The sequence below is a fragment of the Vanrija pseudolonga genome, chromosome 1, assembly GCF_020906515.1.
Source record: "Vanrija pseudolonga chromosome 1, complete sequence".
In the NCBI taxonomy this organism is placed as follows: domain Eukaryota; kingdom Fungi; phylum Basidiomycota; class Tremellomycetes; order Trichosporonales; family Trichosporonaceae; genus Vanrija; species Vanrija pseudolonga.
The window spans coordinates 4,713,784-4,728,885 of NC_085849.1; the positions used below are offsets into that span (position 1 = coordinate 4,713,784).

Here is a 15,102-nt window from a genome sequence, read left to right on the forward strand (position 1 = left end):
GCGTGGGGTTGGGGTGGGCGGGGGGCAGTGAGCGACAGCAGCGACGATGGTAAGGCAGTGACGACGGGAGCGCCGATGGCAATGACGGGCCCAACCCTACACCCATCCCCGAACGTATCGGGGGTCGTCGCCCTTTGCCGCAGCATCTGGGGGGAGTTGCGTCGGCGGTGTCGTGGCTCCAGGCGCCGGGCTTGCCGCGTCTGCGGCGAAACCGGCGAGCTGTCGTTCCCTCCACTCGGTGTTGTACCTGGGCGGGGCAGCCTGCCTTAGAGCCACGTCCTCGGAATCCTCCTCTTGAAGGGTCACCAGTGGACCTGCTTCGGGGCGAGTGGTTGGAGGTTGGCTTTGACGGCGTGAGTAGTCCGAGCCTACGGTACCGGGCGTTCCATCAGATGAGCTGCTCGGTGTGGAGTTGGCTCCCTTGTCCGAGAGCTCGGGGAATGGTGGCTCTCGTCTGGAGGTCAGGATTGTGAAGACAAACGTAAGCTCACCCGGTGGCCGTCATCAAGTTGTCACTGTATCCTCAATGTCAGCCTCGTCAACTGCACAACTCACCTTGGGTGAAAGGCGTGAGGTGCACGTCCTCATCGCGGATGTCAGCGAGGTCGACAGTGTCCAGGGCCACGGGCTTGGAGGACCGCCGATTGTTGCGGCGATAGAGGACGGTAATGATGATGACGGCGATGACGGCAGTGATACCGGCGACCTAGGTATCAGCACGGTAAGCGCAGCCACCCACTAGACCCCCAATCAATCCGCCAAGATTGGTGGTGGAGAGAGTGGTGGATGCAGGGCGGGATGTTGCGGACGCTGATACCTGGGTAGACGTCGTGGTAGTGACCGAAGGCGTGGTTCCGTTTAAAACAGGCCAGTTCGAGTTGTCACTACTATTAGGTGGGACTTTGTCCAAACTCACAGTAGGCCACTGATGTATTGCGTGTGGTAGAGCCCGATGGGGCCGCTACCTGCTCGTACCGTCATCGAGTAGAGGACTGTTGGGTCGATGGGTGTAGAGAATAGCGTCATGCCGTTGGGTGTAGCGCCGTGAGACCAGAAGCGGACCGTCTTTCCCCATGGCGCCGGCGGGTCAAAGTCGACGAACCCATCGGTGTTCGCGGGGCCGCGCACACCTTGTATGAGGACAAACGACGCATTGGCGGGGATAGGGATGGCGACGGAGGAGCCTGGGCCACCGACCGCCGTTTGGACGACACCGGAGAAGGGGTCGTTGAAGGGGGAGAGGCTCCAATCGCCACTCCAGGTGTACAGAGGGTTGAGCTTGGTAGAGTTGACGATTGGAGCGGTGTAGAGGAGGAGTTGGGTCACGTCGGTTCTCATGTCAGCACCGCTTACTTGAGGAACCTACTGCTGTGTCTGGATCCCTATCGTCTGCTCGACCGAGTAAATCGACGCCGAGCCGTTGGTTACTGTGAGGGTCGCGTTGTAGATGTCGGAGATGGGAGAGCGGCCGAGGTTGATCGTCCAGTTGCCTGTCGTGTTGGTGGCTGTCGACCAAGGAGGAAGTGGACCTTGGAACTGTCGATCAGTGGTGACTTGAATGGTGGTGGGGGTGTCGTCCACGGAGATGTTGATACGTGCCCATGTTGCGTAGACGGCGAGGTTGGCTACCGCCGGGGTGCCTGATGTGATTAAACTGCTGTTGGTCGAATGCCAGGAGGGGCCCTCGGTTGTGATGCCGAGCGGAGCGAGCTCGCGGACGACCCACGACGAGGGTCGAGGACCAAAGTTCCACCACCCGTCGAGGTCGGTGAAGGAGGTGTTGAAGTAGAGGTTGGGGCTGAGGGCGAGGGTCACGGGGAGTGCCGCCAGGAGAAGTGTCGCACAGACCAGCTGCGAGGTGCCCATGGCGTGAGGGAGTGTGGTGGCTGATGGCGGCGGGTGTTGATTGCACTTAGGGTGTGGGAGGTCCTCCGAAGGCGATTGACCTGCAAAGTTACAATGACGATGAGTACGGAGGCGAGCACTAGACAGGGGTTGATGATGGATGGCCAAGACTTTGCGCAGATGCCCCGAGCGTGGAAGCGGGTGGTGAACGCCATCAGAAGGTCAGTGTGACGTTCGACGCCATCAGCGGTCCGTGCAACGTCCGGCGGCCGTCTAGTCGCTGTTGGTGATGGCAATGGTGAGCATGATGCCGTCGAGTTGCTGGCTATGAGTCAGTTGTGCGCAACAACGGTGGTGCCAATGGGATCGGTCGAGGTAGTGGTCAATGGACAATGGTCGACGGAGGACTGCATGTGACAAGGCGAGGCGGCGCCCTGCATGTAGACCACAAAGAGGCGCGGTATGGAACCGCACGGGTCCTTTTCATCTCGACGGCCGACCTTCCAGCTCACCGCGGTGCACATGGCGATTCAGGCCTGCAAGGGTGATTGGAAGAGCCGCCTGCGAGGGCACATGAGCTGATCTTTGGACGTCTCACTTGCAGATGGTGTGCTCGCCGCGTATGTAAAGACCATCTAGCAGCCAGCTACTGGTCACTGGAGCGTCAGCAGTGCGGGGTACGCGTTTGATAAACCTATGTACTTACGCGACTCCAATCCTGATGAGACAGGTCTAAAGTTGCTTTGTTCCATCCTGGTGTATGCGGAACCGGCTCTTTGGGTAACAACAACTCAAGTAGCTCACATGTCGTCATTGGTGGTGACTGACTTGCCGCCTGGCTGACCTCGCTCACTTCAGTCCGCCCGTGGCCGAGGCCACCCTGGCAAGAGGCGAGATTGCCGATGTCAACACCCACGCTAGATTGCGTCTCATCGTTGCGTGCTCACTCACTTATCCACTACGGCTACTCGACCTCCACCATGCGACCATCGCGACATGGTAGTCCGGATGGCGAATGCTCGTGCAAGCTGTAGCGGTGGCTCTGGCCGCGGTGTCGCTGGCGGCGTCGCTGGCATCGATAAAAGGCTGGCGGGTGAGAGTTCGACAACACCTCACTCCCTCACCTCACGATGACTCTTACCCAGCAGAATGGCCACCAGGCTCAATCCTCGCCCAACTCGACCGATCCCAAGGTCTACGAGCAGTACAAAGGCGCCTTTGCCACGCTACCCACCGACGCCGCTGGCTGGATCAAGCGCGCCCAGGATGTCGGCGCGATCCTCGCCGTCGACGCCGCCAAGCGCGACAGGGAGAACAAGTCGCCCCTTGCCGAGGTCGCCCTGCTGAAGCACTCGGGTCTCCTCCGCGTCGTCGCACCTACCAAGTACGGCGGTGGCGGCCAGCCCGTGAGCGTTGGCTACCGCGTCTTCCGCGAGCTCGCCAAGTATGACGGGTAAGTCAAGTGACTTTGGATGGTGCTGACTCGGGAGTTCTCTCGGCGCCGTTCTCGGCTACCACACCTACTGGACCATCAACGCTCGTACACGCGTCCTTGGTACCGAGGAGGAGGCTGATGCGTTTGAGAAGCTCCTCACCGAGAACAACTACCTCGCCGGATCAGCTGTCAACCCGCGCGACAACGACCTCCAGATCACCGTCGGTGCCGATGGCCTCACCTGGAACGGCTCCAAGCACTTTACAACCAACGCGGCTTTGTCTGACATTGTCATTCTCGAAGGTGCCCTTGACACTGACCCCACCAAGCACATCTTTGCCTACGCGCTGTCCAAGACCGCTGGTATCACCTTTGGCTTTGACTGGGACAACCTTGGCCTTCGTCTGACCGAGAGTGGTAGTGCCAAGTTTGACAACGTCAAGCTGCCCTGGTCGAACACGTTTGGTTGGAAGGACGGCCAGCCGATCCCCGAGGCGACGGCGACGCCTTACGCGTCACTTCTGCTGCCCAACATCCAGCTGGTGTTTGCGAATGTGTACCTTGGTCTTGCCCAGGGTGCTCTTGAGGCTGGCAAGCAGTACACCACCAAGACGACGCGTGCTTGGCCGTACGGCGGCGAGGTGGGTTGGTGACATGGGCGAGGCTGACCCTTCAGAACAAGGAGAAGGGAACCGACGAGTTTTACGTCCTCAGCACGTATGGCAACTTTTACGCCCATACCCGTGCCGCTGAGGCCCTCGCCGACAAGGTCAACGAGGAGGCGGACAAGCTCTACGCCAAATACAGCAACGACCGTACCGCTCTCACTCCTCGTGCCCGCGGCGAGTTTGCCGAGGAGGTTGCCTCGCTCAAGGTTGTCACCACCGACACTGGTCTGCGCGTCACGGCCGGCATCTACGAGGTTGTCGGCGCTCGTGGCACCTCTAACAAGACTGGCCTCGACCGTTTCTGGCGTGACATTCGCACCCACTCGCTTCATGACCCGGTTGCGTACAAGAACCGCGAGCAGGGTGTGTGGTTCTTGCTTGACCAGGTGCCCGAGCCATCGTGGTACACCTAAGTATGTGCGTGGTGTGTTGTTGTATTCGTGACGAATGAAGTGATATTTGACGCGGTGGCGGGTACACGGGTGGCGGGTACGTGGGTGGCGGGCGCAGAGTTGGGGTCAGGTATGTGTCTTCTTGTCCTCTGCTATTGCCCACCATCACAGTGCCCGCCCACATGCATTGTCCACCTATGAAGCTCCCGGTTCTCCGAGATCCGCAAATGAATGCAGTCGTTCTGACGGTGATGCCACCAATTCGAAGCACGGCATGATGATCCCGCCTCATTATCGAGCTTCGTGCATTTAGCCCAAAGGCACGAACGCCTCGCACGTTGTCGAGGGCCTTGAAACTGAGTGGGCTGGAAGTGGTCAACATTGAGGCGGACAGCGGCGACTTGTCATGTCCATGCAGCACGCGGACGTACTCAGATTCCTGGAATCACGCAAGTTCTATGGTCGCCGCAATGGCTTGGACCTCGGGGTGCCATGACGGCAGCGGGGACAGGTCAGGGAGAGATGGAAGTTTGAGTGGCATGAGTATGAGGTCAGTAGTGGGTTGGGTTATATTATGAGCCCCCCCGCGTTACGACCGGCGCTGCTCATGTCGCGATCGTTCCACGACGTAAAGCATTGGCAGCCAGCCTTGAGTCGAGCCCAGCGTGGTGACTCCTGGACATGGTCAGCGCAGGTGACGTTGGCGGGAAGAGTAATTGACGATGCTTCTCTGATGGGTGTGGACTCTGATCAACCCGAGGTGGGTGTTCCCGCCGAATGTAAGTAACGAGACTGATTGTCCTGAGCCCATCTCCAAATCAAGCACACTCGTTGTCCTGATGGCAACAGCCGCTGCCCGTCGATAACGCAACGACCTCTCCCATGTCGTAACCTGCACCCATCTCGAAACAAGAAACGCTCAAAACTGCCAAAAGCAGATAGACATAAGAATCCCGCATCGTCATGCTTCACCTTCCAACCGCCTCCCGCATGCTTGGTCGTCTTGGGGACGATACATGCGTGAGATGTCGGTCGTGCATATAATCGCACTGCCCATACCTTGGAGCGTCTCCACCCCACTCGATTCTCATCAAACATGCTCTCCACCGTCGTTGCTTTCACACTCCTCTCCGCCCTGGTGCGTGCCGGTGACACTGGGCTGGGCTACTTTGTCACTCCTATCACCGACTCTAGCGGTACGGGCCCCTCTCCCCCTTATGGTCTCGGCTCTTTCGCCCCCATCATCGATACTCCCTACGGCCGGGTGTCAGTCTACCCCGTCGACAGGGACACCTCCAACGCCTGGGACAGGGGTAAATTTGTTGTCCCGCCGACGACCGAATACGTCCTCAAGACCTCCAAGGCCATCGCTGCTTTGGGCGCAGAGGAAGCCTGGTCGACTTGCGCGACGGTCTGCTCGGCCATCTTTGTTCCCCCGATTCCCGGCGTGGGTGTCACACCCCCTCGTGGTGGAGCGGCCGGTGGGGGTGGAGCGGTCACAGGCGGTGGTGGAGGCCCCTCTGGTGGTGGAAGCCCCTCTGGTGGTGGTGATCCCTCTGGTGGTGGTGGCGGTGGCCAGCCTTCCGGCGGAGACCAGGGGGCTGGCGGTGCTCCCCAGGGTGGCAATGAACCCAACGTGCAGACCGGCGGCGACCCCAACGGTGGCAGCGGTGGCGCCGCCAACCCCAACCCCAACCCCAACGGCGGCAATGGCAACAACGGCGGAGGACAGCGCGGTGGCAACCGCCGTCCGTATCGCCAGTAGACGAACTTGATTCGAGTCCCCTGATTACACCATGGACCCGGATTCAATTGCGGATACCGATAGCCTGATGAATGTGTTATAATCGCAAAGTGTGGGCCAGTGCTGGATGGCTGGTGCATCACCGGTGACTAACTTGTTTCGTGCGTGAGCGGACATGGATGTCTACCAATCCGTGGTTGTATGGTGGCGGTGAATTAAGGCTTGAAGGCCGCTGGTCCTCAACGGCGACGGGTTGGCCAAAGGATTATCGAACATCCGCCACTGGAGAGACATCGCGCGTCTTGCCGCACTCGGACTCGTACTCCAGTCATCTATGTGGAAAGAAGGCAGTGTCTAGGTGCAGCTGGCGCGTACTCGCGAGGTGCTCGCGACCGGAGGGCTTGCTGTGGCCCCGGCTCCTAGTCCCCCAGAGCAGGCAATGGAGGGGTACATCGTCACCGGGTATATCGCCACCGGGTACATCGTCACGCGGGTACATCGTCCCCACGAGCCATTGTCCCCACGAGCCTTTGTCCATGAACCACGTCACAGTAGCAGTGCATTCCGAGCCTTCATTCTGCTTTCGATACAATGTCCGACCATTCCATTAGAAGGTGAAACGTGCACGCTTGCATGTCTTCGACTCGGAACAGCTTGTCGATGAAGCATCGCCCGTTGGTTGCTATCGCCTTTGCCGTAGTGTCAAAGGCGAGATCTGGTCGGCCCGGTGTCCCGCGAAAGAAGGCCATGATGGGGATCAAGTCGGTAAAGTCCAGTCGAGCAGGGTCATACATGAACCACCTGGCGTTAGCAGCGACCGTGGCGAGGACCAACTCGATGAGCTTGGGCTGGAACCATCGCGGAAAGATTGTTGCCTTGATGACGAGTGAGTTTGTGCTCATCAGGCGGCGGAAGCGCCCGCTCCAAGCGTTGCCATCGATATCGAAGAGGAACTTGTGTTGGTCCGCGGCGGACTGCCGAGGAGCGAATATGATTTCCTCTCTTAATTAGCTGCTGTATTTCGCTTGACTCGCCTTAGCTGATTGCAGACTGATGCCTCCCACTGAATTGGAACCGGCGAGGGAGATGACGAAGACGAACTCGTTGGCCGCTTCGACGGTGGTTGTCTCGGCATTGAGACGGGTCGGGTGGTGTCCGCGTGGGTAGAGTACGGCCGTGCTAACGTTGCTGGCAAATGTGTGGAGTCGGATACGATGGCTTTGGCGCCACTCAATGTTGGCTGGCCCTCATGCTGGGCATGCCGGTGGTTGATCCTCGCCAGCCGAGTCGCTTGTCCTCTTTGGCCTCCCACGCGACTTGGTCGGGTTCATTGATATCGAACTGGTCGCCGGGCGGGACCAAGATATCGGCGGACAGCGAGTGTGGCGATACCGAAAATACGGGAAGAATCTCGGTGTATGCCCGAGGGCGAGCCTGGGCATTGTGTTGTTGGCGTTGCGGCCTTTCTCCTCGCCGTCGAGGCGGCATCCTCGAATTCGACCATAGTGCTGCAGTCGATGCTGAACACTTTGGCAAGGATCCGGTCGACATCCAGCCCTCGCAAACCGGACAGGACTGCAGGGTCAGTGGCCCCTTCTTCAGTGGCTCCCTCGCTCGCATCATCATTCCCACCATCCAAGCCTCGGCTGAAGACTGGAGTGGTCATAGTGCTGCCCATGGGCGTCTTCTCAGACACCGCACGTGTTCGTCCATGACCATGTCCCCCACGACCTTGTCGCACATCGTCTCGATGGTCTCAGTCCTTCGTTTGACCAAGAAGATGCCTGCGTCGCCATTCAGCAGGACTGTAACGCCGGCAAGCAGCCCAGCCTTAGCTCCTCGCCACTCGGGGATGTGGTTCCTTTGGTGGAGGGTCCTGTTGCTCTGATGAAGATGGGTATGCACACAACACGGCAGACAAGCGTCGCTGGCTGGGTGTCGCCACGCTTCATCCCCGTTAAAAGTTGTGTGCATGCCTGCCGGATCAGAGCAAGTTTCTTGTCGAGTTATCAGACTGTGTAATTGGGTGAGTGGCGAGTACGTCACAGATAGGCCCACGTTGAGGGGTTGATATCCGCCATGGATCGGCCGCCTCTCCGCCGCCGCGGCCATCGCTCCGCCCGCGCGCATAATCAGACAACCTGCAGATATCTCCTAAACATCTACAACGTCCTGTCCCCTGAAATCTGGAACACGTCGGTGTTGCCGTTAAGCACATCATACGACGCGCTCCTAAGCGTGTCGGCAATGGTCTCCCAGTTGAGCAGATTGAACTTGATCATTGTGCGGCTGGTCGTGTCGTACTTTGGCCAGTTGAAGTGGACCACACTGGCGGTCGAAGGACCCCCCGCGGTGTTGTTGGGGTCAGGGTTGCATCCTGATCGGACGCGGAGAAAAGCGATCGTGCAGACACCATCCAGCGGCCACATCGCCAGGGACAGATGGCGGTCACGTTCCAGTTCCGACGAGATACGCAGCGCGGTGTTGAGGAGGGGTGTCCAAGATGTCACAGCCTCGGGGTAGGCGGTGGATGCAGTTCTGTTTGTAATCTACAAAGAACATGCAAGCGGTGGTCGAGCCGGCACAACAGCAACAACAACCCCCCCCCCCCTCCCTCCCTCTCTCCCCAGTCAGAACATAAAGCTGACGAGGCAGAGTGGTGTTTACATACCAACCTGCCCGCACCGTGGACAGTCCTGTCCATCTTGGCCTCTCGGTCAGTCGCTGTCCGGGCCGCCACCTGCTAGGGAGACACTCTAGCCGCCAATCACCTGCTCGCCCGTCAAGGCCCCATCGCGGCCCCTATTGCTTGGCTGATTGCCAGCAGCAACGGCCAGGGTACGAGCTTATTTTCAGCGGCAAAGGCAAGGATGTTGTTAATAGTGCAATGCAGTGCTGGTTTCACAGTTCCGTGCGGGAATAACGACAGGCCAATGGCAGGATGGGTCAAGATTAGTACACAGGCATGGGGACGAATTGTCAACATCACAGGTGCAAAGGAGCTGACAAACTAAATGGTTGGTTGGTTTCGGCCACTTCCGCTTCCCCCACTCGATCACGACTCACCGACTCGGTAAACAACTCGGCACCTACCTTTCACCGATGGGAAGGTCCGCACCAGCCTGCTGCCACTGGTCTACTTCTACATCAGACTGTCATACTTCACCCACATCTCTTTCTTCATCGAACTGAACAAGAAAACAAAACAAATTCCCACCTCAAAGATCAAAATGTCTGTCCAGGTCGGCATCAACGGTTTCGGTAAGTAATGTCCTCTATGTTTCTGGCACTTGGCTTGAGGTGGCAGGCGGTCAGGCGGGGGGTCAGGTCGTCGTTGCTGACCGAATGATTAATTTGCCCACCTCCGTTTGAGGCCATTGCCCCCTTTAGACTGCTCCAGGCCCCCTTCTATCCACTTGCAATGATGCTGAAGCCATATAGGTCGCATTGGTCGTATCGTTCTCAGGTGAGTAATACGTGCGCCGCCACCCACGTCAAGGGACCACACTGTAAACGGGAATCTAACAGGACCCACTTGTGTGTAGGAACGCCATCGAGCACGGCGAACTCAATGTTGTTGCTATCAACGAGTGAGTGTAATCGATAGGATGCCTGAAGGTGCTCTGAACACTGGCAGCCCCTTTATCGATCTTGAGTACATGGTTTACATGTTCAAATATGACTCGGTGAGTCTCTTCATACCTTGTTGACCTCGGCACCGTGCTCACCGCAAGACCCACGGCCGTTTCAACGGCACTGTTGAACAAAAGGACGGTAAACTGGTTATCAACGGCAAGCCCGTTGCCGTCTTTGGTGAGCGCGACCCCTCAACCATTCCTTGGGGTCAAGTCGGTGCCGACTATGTCGTGGAGTCTACCGGCTTCTTCACGACGACCAAGCACGCCTCAGCCCATCTCACCGGCGGTGCCAAGAAAGTAATCATCTCGGCTCCTTCGTCGGACGCGCCCATGTTCGTAGTCGGCGTCAACCTCGACGCCTACAAGCCCGAGTACAAGGTCATTTCCAACGCGTCCTGCACCACAAACTGCCTCGCCCCTCTCGCAAAGGTCATCCATGACAAGGTACATGTGTCTGGCTTGACTTGGTTCGAGCGTGCTGAAATTCGCGCTGACCTTAAACACTAGTACACGATTGTTGAAGGTCTCATGACCACTGTCCACGCTACCACTGCGACCCAGAAGACGGTTGACGGCCCTTCAGGCAGTATGTACATACGCCGACTGGCCAGGCTAGGCATTGTTTTTCCTTCTTGTTTCCAACTGACCATTGACAGGGGAATGGCGCGGCGGCCGTGGTACTACTGCCAACATCATTCCCCTGGGGACCGGTGCGGCCAAGGTAAATCCCGTCTTCAGTGCCCCCACCCACCATACAGCTGACAAATGTCTCAGGCGGTCGGCAAGGTTATTCCTTCCCTCAACGGAAAGCTGACTGGCATGTCGTTCCGTGTCCCCGTCTCGGACGTCTCCGTGGTCGACCTCGTTGTCCGCCTTGAGAAGAGCGCGTCGTACGACGACATCAAGGCCACCATCAAGAGTGCATCCGAGTCGCATGTGCTCAAGGGAATCCTCGGCTACACCGATGAGGAAGTGGTGTCGACCGACTTCCTCGGGTCTACCGAGTCGTCCATCTTTGATGCCAAAGCCGGCATCTCGCTCAACCCCAACTTTGTCAAGCTCATCTCGTGGTACGACAACGAGTATGGCTACTCACGCCGTGTCTGCGACCTCATTGCATATGTAGCCAAGGTGGACAAGGCCGGCAAGGCATGAGTTAGGCCGCCATTAGATGGTGCAAAGTGCTATAGTAATACCTTTTTGTCTGATGTACAAAGCCAAAGGGGCGCTGATGGAAAAATTTGGTGGAGCATTCGCGACACACTTGATTCCGGGCGCATTCAGACACCAATGGTGTGGCAAAGGCTGAATAATGATTCGGAGAAGAGCAAAACAGGGCAACAACGGTGAAGACAGAAGAGATTGGAATTCATCTCGACTCGCATTTGCGGTGATTGACTTTGTTTACCATCGAGTCACTGTCACCCTCGAGTCACTGTCACCCTCGAGTCACTGTTGTATTTGGTGTGCATGACTTGGATCTACAGGAGTGTCCGCCAATGCCCCCCATCGGAACACATACACCGGTTGAGCAATTGAGTGTCGTAGTGCAGCTTGCCCCAGAAAGTGTCCCACTTCTTGCCGGGTCTCCAGGGCGCGGCAGACCCAAGGTCAATCTCTTTACCACTCGTGTTTCGTATGGACGCCAACACCGGCGAAGCCTTAAGAAGGGCATAACCACTCATTCTTTTGGCTTTAATGATCACCCGCATCCACGCATGCAGCATGAGCTACCACCAGCTGCCAGTTCAACCGGCGCACCCCGCCCCGTTCACTCCATCGCACCCAGAGACAAGCTCCATCTCCGACTCGTCGACGGTGGGGATGACGCCGTCCTCCACGACCACCCTTGTTCCCCGCCCCTTGCAGCACAAGTTACTCGACACTATCAATGAGAAGGAAGATGTAGACGAGAACCAAGCCAATGCCGCTGGTCGTGCCTGACGCCAGGCTCCGTGAGCTACTCGCCTGGGGGCGCTAGTGCTTGCCACTTCTATTTGTCTCTTCGAGCCGCTCTCCCGCGGCGCTCGCATGGCCCAGCATCCTCACCACCTACTTTGGGACCGAGCGCCTGCCGTCTCCCACCCTGCGCGGGGCTCACGCTGCCGCGTTTGTGGGCCTCGGGTGGTAAGAGCTGTCCCCAACGTGCGTCCACTTCCCGGCCGACATGCAGGCCTCGCATGGCGTCCGCAGCTCCAGTGTGTCGAGCGCATTGTCATACAACGTCGCTCGTCCTCTGCGTAGCTGGCAAGTTTTGTCATTCCTACACAGAGGTGCTTGGAAGAGGCACTAATGGAGAGAGCCAATGTGCACCGCGACCGCTCTGTCAGGCATGACCCCGTCGGCAGGTTTATCGCTGGGTGGGTAGGGTGCGCTTGAGAGCCGCAAAACCCCCCGCAGCAACCAGGGCGGCGCGCTTATCTGACCCGGCGTTTTGTTTGCCAGGTGCGGAACAGGATCCTTCCCGGACCTGGCTCCGACCCCACCGACATCCTCATCATTCTTGCGGCCGCAGGATCGGTCCTCACCCGTAAATCTCTGTCATTGCCCGCCTCCACCGCCAACCCGCGCATTTGCTCACACCAGTCGTGAACGACTCGTTCAGTCATCTCCCCGGTTATGGGACGCCTTGGTGACAGACAATGAGGCTGACAGCTTCCATACGACTTGACGGGTTGCACCCTCATCTACCCGGACCTGGCTCCGATCCACCGACATTGCCTGGGTCGAGTTCAGTCTCATTGGTTCCTCCACCGCGACATCGGGACTGACTCATACTCACTCAACAATCTTCCGAAGGCCGTCGCCAAGCAGCTAAAGAGCGTCCACTTGACCAACCAGCGAAACAGGATATATATCACCCCCAGAGGTTGATTGATTGAATGGGTTTGATCACATCTTCAGAATCAGCAGCACGCGCAAGCACCAGTGGCTACGCTTCACCACTCCACTCCACACCACCTCACACCCGCGCCAGGTTCCTGGCCATGTCTTCAAATGAAACCGGCGAGCTACCCACCCACTCGGGGCGTATCATCAAGCTCTCGCGCAACGTTTCAGTCGAGGCAGGTGTCGGCCCCATCGCTCTGTATTCCAGCCGTAGCCGCACGTCCTCCTCTAGCTCGACGACGCGCCCAATTGTCCAAGACAATGATGGCGGGGAAATTGAGCCGCGCGCGACTGTTGTCCCCGATTCCCCACATTCAGCTACCTCGCAGCTCCAGATAGAGCCCTCCTGCACGGTGATGAGCACACCCACCATTGCTCTGAGCGAGAAGAGCCGCCACCGAATGGAGGACGCCCGACGGACCATTGATGAAAAGATTGTCGAAACATTGTCCAAGACCCGCAAGATTCTCCTCGGTTTTGTCATGCTGATGAACACCTTCATTGCTGTGAGCCCTCCTCCCTGCTCGCTCGTTAACCCAGCCACAGTCAATGATGTCCAATGGCGTCGTCGTCACTATCCCCGTCTTGGCGCGCGATCTCTCCGTCTCGCAGCTCCAAGCACAGTGGGTTGCATCAGCCTACAGCTTGGCCTATGGTTGTGGTCTCCTGTTCGCAGGCCGAATGGCCGACATCTATGGCCGTAAAATCCTCTTCCTCTCGGGTCTCGCTGTGTCCATCGTCTTTTCATTCATCAGCGGTGCTGTGCGAAACCAACTCGCACTGTGCATCGTGCGTGCATTCACAGGCCTCGGACTGGCTGTGGCCACGCCAGCGGGCTTCGGCATCATCGGCGTCACGTTCCGACAAGAACCGGCCCGCACCATCGCCTTTGCAGTGTTCGGACTAGGTAACCCGATCGGCTCGAGCGTCGGCGTCCTCGCCGGCGGCGCGGTTGCGGGGATCAACGCCCACGGGTGGCAGTACTTCCACTTCATCCTGGGAGGTCTTACACTCATCCCGCTCGTGCTCGGCTTGTTCGTCATCCCGAGCGACTTGGCCAACCAGAAGACTGACAGGCGTATCGACTGGCTCGGCGGGTTATTAATCACCGCGGCACTGTGCCTCTTCACCTTTAGCATCACGGAGAGTGGCATTGCACCAAAGGGTTGGAACACACCCTACGTACCTGCACTCCTCGCAACATCCATCGTCCTCTTCATCCTCTTTGGCTTCTGGGAGCATCATGTCGAGCACCGCCTGTCATTCCCGCCGATCGCCAAGCTCTCCCTCTTCACGCGAAACGGCGGCAAGATCACCATTGTCATGCTCTGTGCTTTTTGCCCCTTTGTCGCTGTTGCAGGATGGGTGTATCTCACCAGCGTCTTCTACCAGGAATACAAGGGCTACACGGCGCTGAAAACGGCAGTCCACACGGTTCCAGCTGCCATCTGCGGCATCTTTGCTTCGCTCGCGGTCATGTGGATCGTCCCCCGTCTTCGAACACCATACGTAATTGCCATGGGCGGTTTCTTCTCCGGGATGGCCTGCATCATTTACGCCGTCGAGCCAGCAGGAACACTCTATTGGAAGGCCGAGTTTGTTGCCCTGTTGTTGCTGCCATTCGGCTTCGACTTGACTGTCGGCATTGGGTCCATCCTCATGTCCAACCTTTGCAATGACAACGAGCAATCTGTTGGCGGCGCCCTCTTCCAAACCGCCAGCCAGATTGCCGCGACAATCGGCATCTGTGTCTCGTCGCTCGTCACCAACGACGTCGCCGCGAGGACAGGGCACTACTACACTGGCCTCAGGATCTCCTTCTTCTTGTGCTCAGCATTTGCATTCGCAATCGTGGTCATTGCCGTCATCTTTATGCGCAAGTGGCCTTTGGCCAAGCATGTGGGATTTGCGCGTGACGGCGGTGCGCACTAGGCAGCATGGTTCCCCGCGCAGCGTACAGCTTGCCAGCTAATGCACCGCGATATACCGATTATATGATCCGATGACATGTTCGGGTGGCACTCGCCAGGGCACGGTCTTGATCTTTCTTTGCCTTTGTTTGCGGTTCCGTCTTCCACGACATACCCGACACTACGGCTTGTCTCTTGCTCCTTGGTGTTGCCGCCCTCCCAATTATCTTATGTGAGTAACATACTACTCTAGCGGGTCTGACAATCCCCCAGTCCCGTCTATTTTGTTCTCCGATGTCCAGGGCGCCTTTGTTGGCCGTGTATCAACGCCAGGCAGGAACAACATACATTGCATTTCCCCGGCATGATCCTTGTAGCGCAATCCCGTGTCGACATACCCATGAACGTGTTCTAGACGGTCATCTGGGCCATCGTCATGTACTTCTTGTCGGAACGGCACTGCAGCGCAACCATCCACTTGGTTCTCTCGCATTTTCGTTTGTGCTCGCGGTCTGTAACGGCGCCCTCTTCTGCACCATCGACTTCTGCTTCAAAAACTACAACGACGCGTCCGAGAAGGC

General features: G+C 57.9%; 6 protein-coding genes across 7 annotated transcripts; 4 read left to right on the top strand and 2 right to left on the bottom strand.

Moving 5' to 3' along the window:
* Positions 1-538: 538 nt before the first annotated feature.
* LOC62_01G001764 (uncharacterized protein) lies at positions 539-1,866 on the bottom strand (the record flags this gene model as incomplete). Its single annotated transcript, XM_062768260.1, has 4 exons — positions 539-706; positions 740-884; positions 917-1,333; positions 1,367-1,866. 4 exons carry the CDS (start codon positions 1,864-1,866, stop codon positions 539-541), a joined length of 1,230 nt encoding a protein of 409 aa, XP_062624244.1.
* Positions 1,867-2,809: 943 nt separating this feature from the next.
* soxC (Dibenzothiophene desulfurization enzyme C) lies at positions 2,810-4,435 on the top strand. Its single transcript, XM_062768261.1, has 3 exons — positions 2,810-3,298; positions 3,336-3,921; positions 3,957-4,435. Exons 1-3 carry the CDS (start codon positions 2,976-2,978, stop codon positions 4,359-4,361), a joined length of 1,314 nt encoding a protein of 437 aa, XP_062624245.1. The 5' UTR covers positions 2,810-2,975; the 3' UTR covers positions 4,362-4,435.
* Positions 4,436-5,436: 1,001 nt separating this feature from the next.
* Positions 5,437-6,105, top strand: LOC62_01G001766 (uncharacterized protein; the record flags this gene model as incomplete). Its single annotated transcript, XM_062768262.1, has 1 exon — positions 5,437-6,105. One exon carries the CDS (start codon positions 5,437-5,439, stop codon positions 6,103-6,105), a length of 669 nt encoding a protein of 222 aa, XP_062624246.1.
* Positions 6,106-8,246: 2,141 nt separating this feature from the next.
* On the bottom strand, positions 8,247-8,788 carry LOC62_01G001767 (uncharacterized protein; the record flags this gene model as incomplete). The annotated part of the gene is made up of 2 exons (XM_062768263.1): positions 8,247-8,633; positions 8,756-8,788. The coding sequence occupies 2 exons, from the start codon at positions 8,786-8,788 to the stop codon at positions 8,247-8,249; spliced, it is 420 nt and encodes a 139-aa protein (XP_062624247.1).
* Positions 8,789-9,255: 467 nt separating this feature from the next.
* Positions 9,256-10,877, top strand: GPD_2 (Glyceraldehyde-3-phosphate dehydrogenase; the record flags this gene model as incomplete). Of its 2 annotated transcripts, XM_062768264.1 has the most annotated exons (8): positions 9,256-9,345; positions 9,526-9,550; positions 9,630-9,674; positions 9,722-9,770; positions 9,819-10,166; positions 10,230-10,308; positions 10,379-10,443; positions 10,497-10,877. In XM_062768264.1, exons 1-8 carry the CDS (start codon positions 9,315-9,317, stop codon positions 10,875-10,877), a joined length of 1,023 nt encoding a protein of 340 aa, XP_062624248.1. In that variant the 5' UTR covers positions 9,256-9,314. The 2 variants fall into 2 exon arrangements, with proteins under 2 accessions (XP_062624248.1, XP_062624249.1); XM_062768265.1 differs by lacking the exons at positions 9,722-9,770; positions 10,379-10,443 and having other exon boundaries at positions 9,630-9,657; positions 10,230-10,289.
* A 1,832-nt stretch (positions 10,878-12,709) lies between these two features.
* YOR378W_1 (Drug resistance protein) lies at positions 12,710-14,543 on the top strand (the record flags this gene model as incomplete). Its single annotated transcript, XM_062768266.1, has 2 exons — positions 12,710-13,117; positions 13,158-14,543. The coding sequence occupies 2 exons, from the start codon at positions 12,710-12,712 to the stop codon at positions 14,541-14,543; spliced, it is 1,794 nt and encodes a 597-aa protein (XP_062624250.1).
* Positions 14,544-15,102: the final 559 nt, after the last annotated feature.

What these genes read in the sequence shown, in the direction of transcription:
- soxC (XM_062768261.1), top strand. Translation starts at nt 2,976, where the DNA reads ATGACTCTTACCCAGCAGAATGGCCACCAGGCTCAATCCTCGCCCAAC. An exon ending in GAGCTCGCCAAGTATGACGG is followed by an intron (nt 3,299 to 3,335) that starts GTAAGTCAAGTG and finishes CTGACTCGGGAG; the next exon opens with TTCTCTCGGCGCCGTTCTCG. An exon ending in CTTGGCCGTACGGCGGCGAG is followed by an intron (nt 3,922 to 3,956) that starts GTGGGTTGGTGA and finishes CTGACCCTTCAG; the next exon opens with AACAAGGAGAAGGGAACCGA.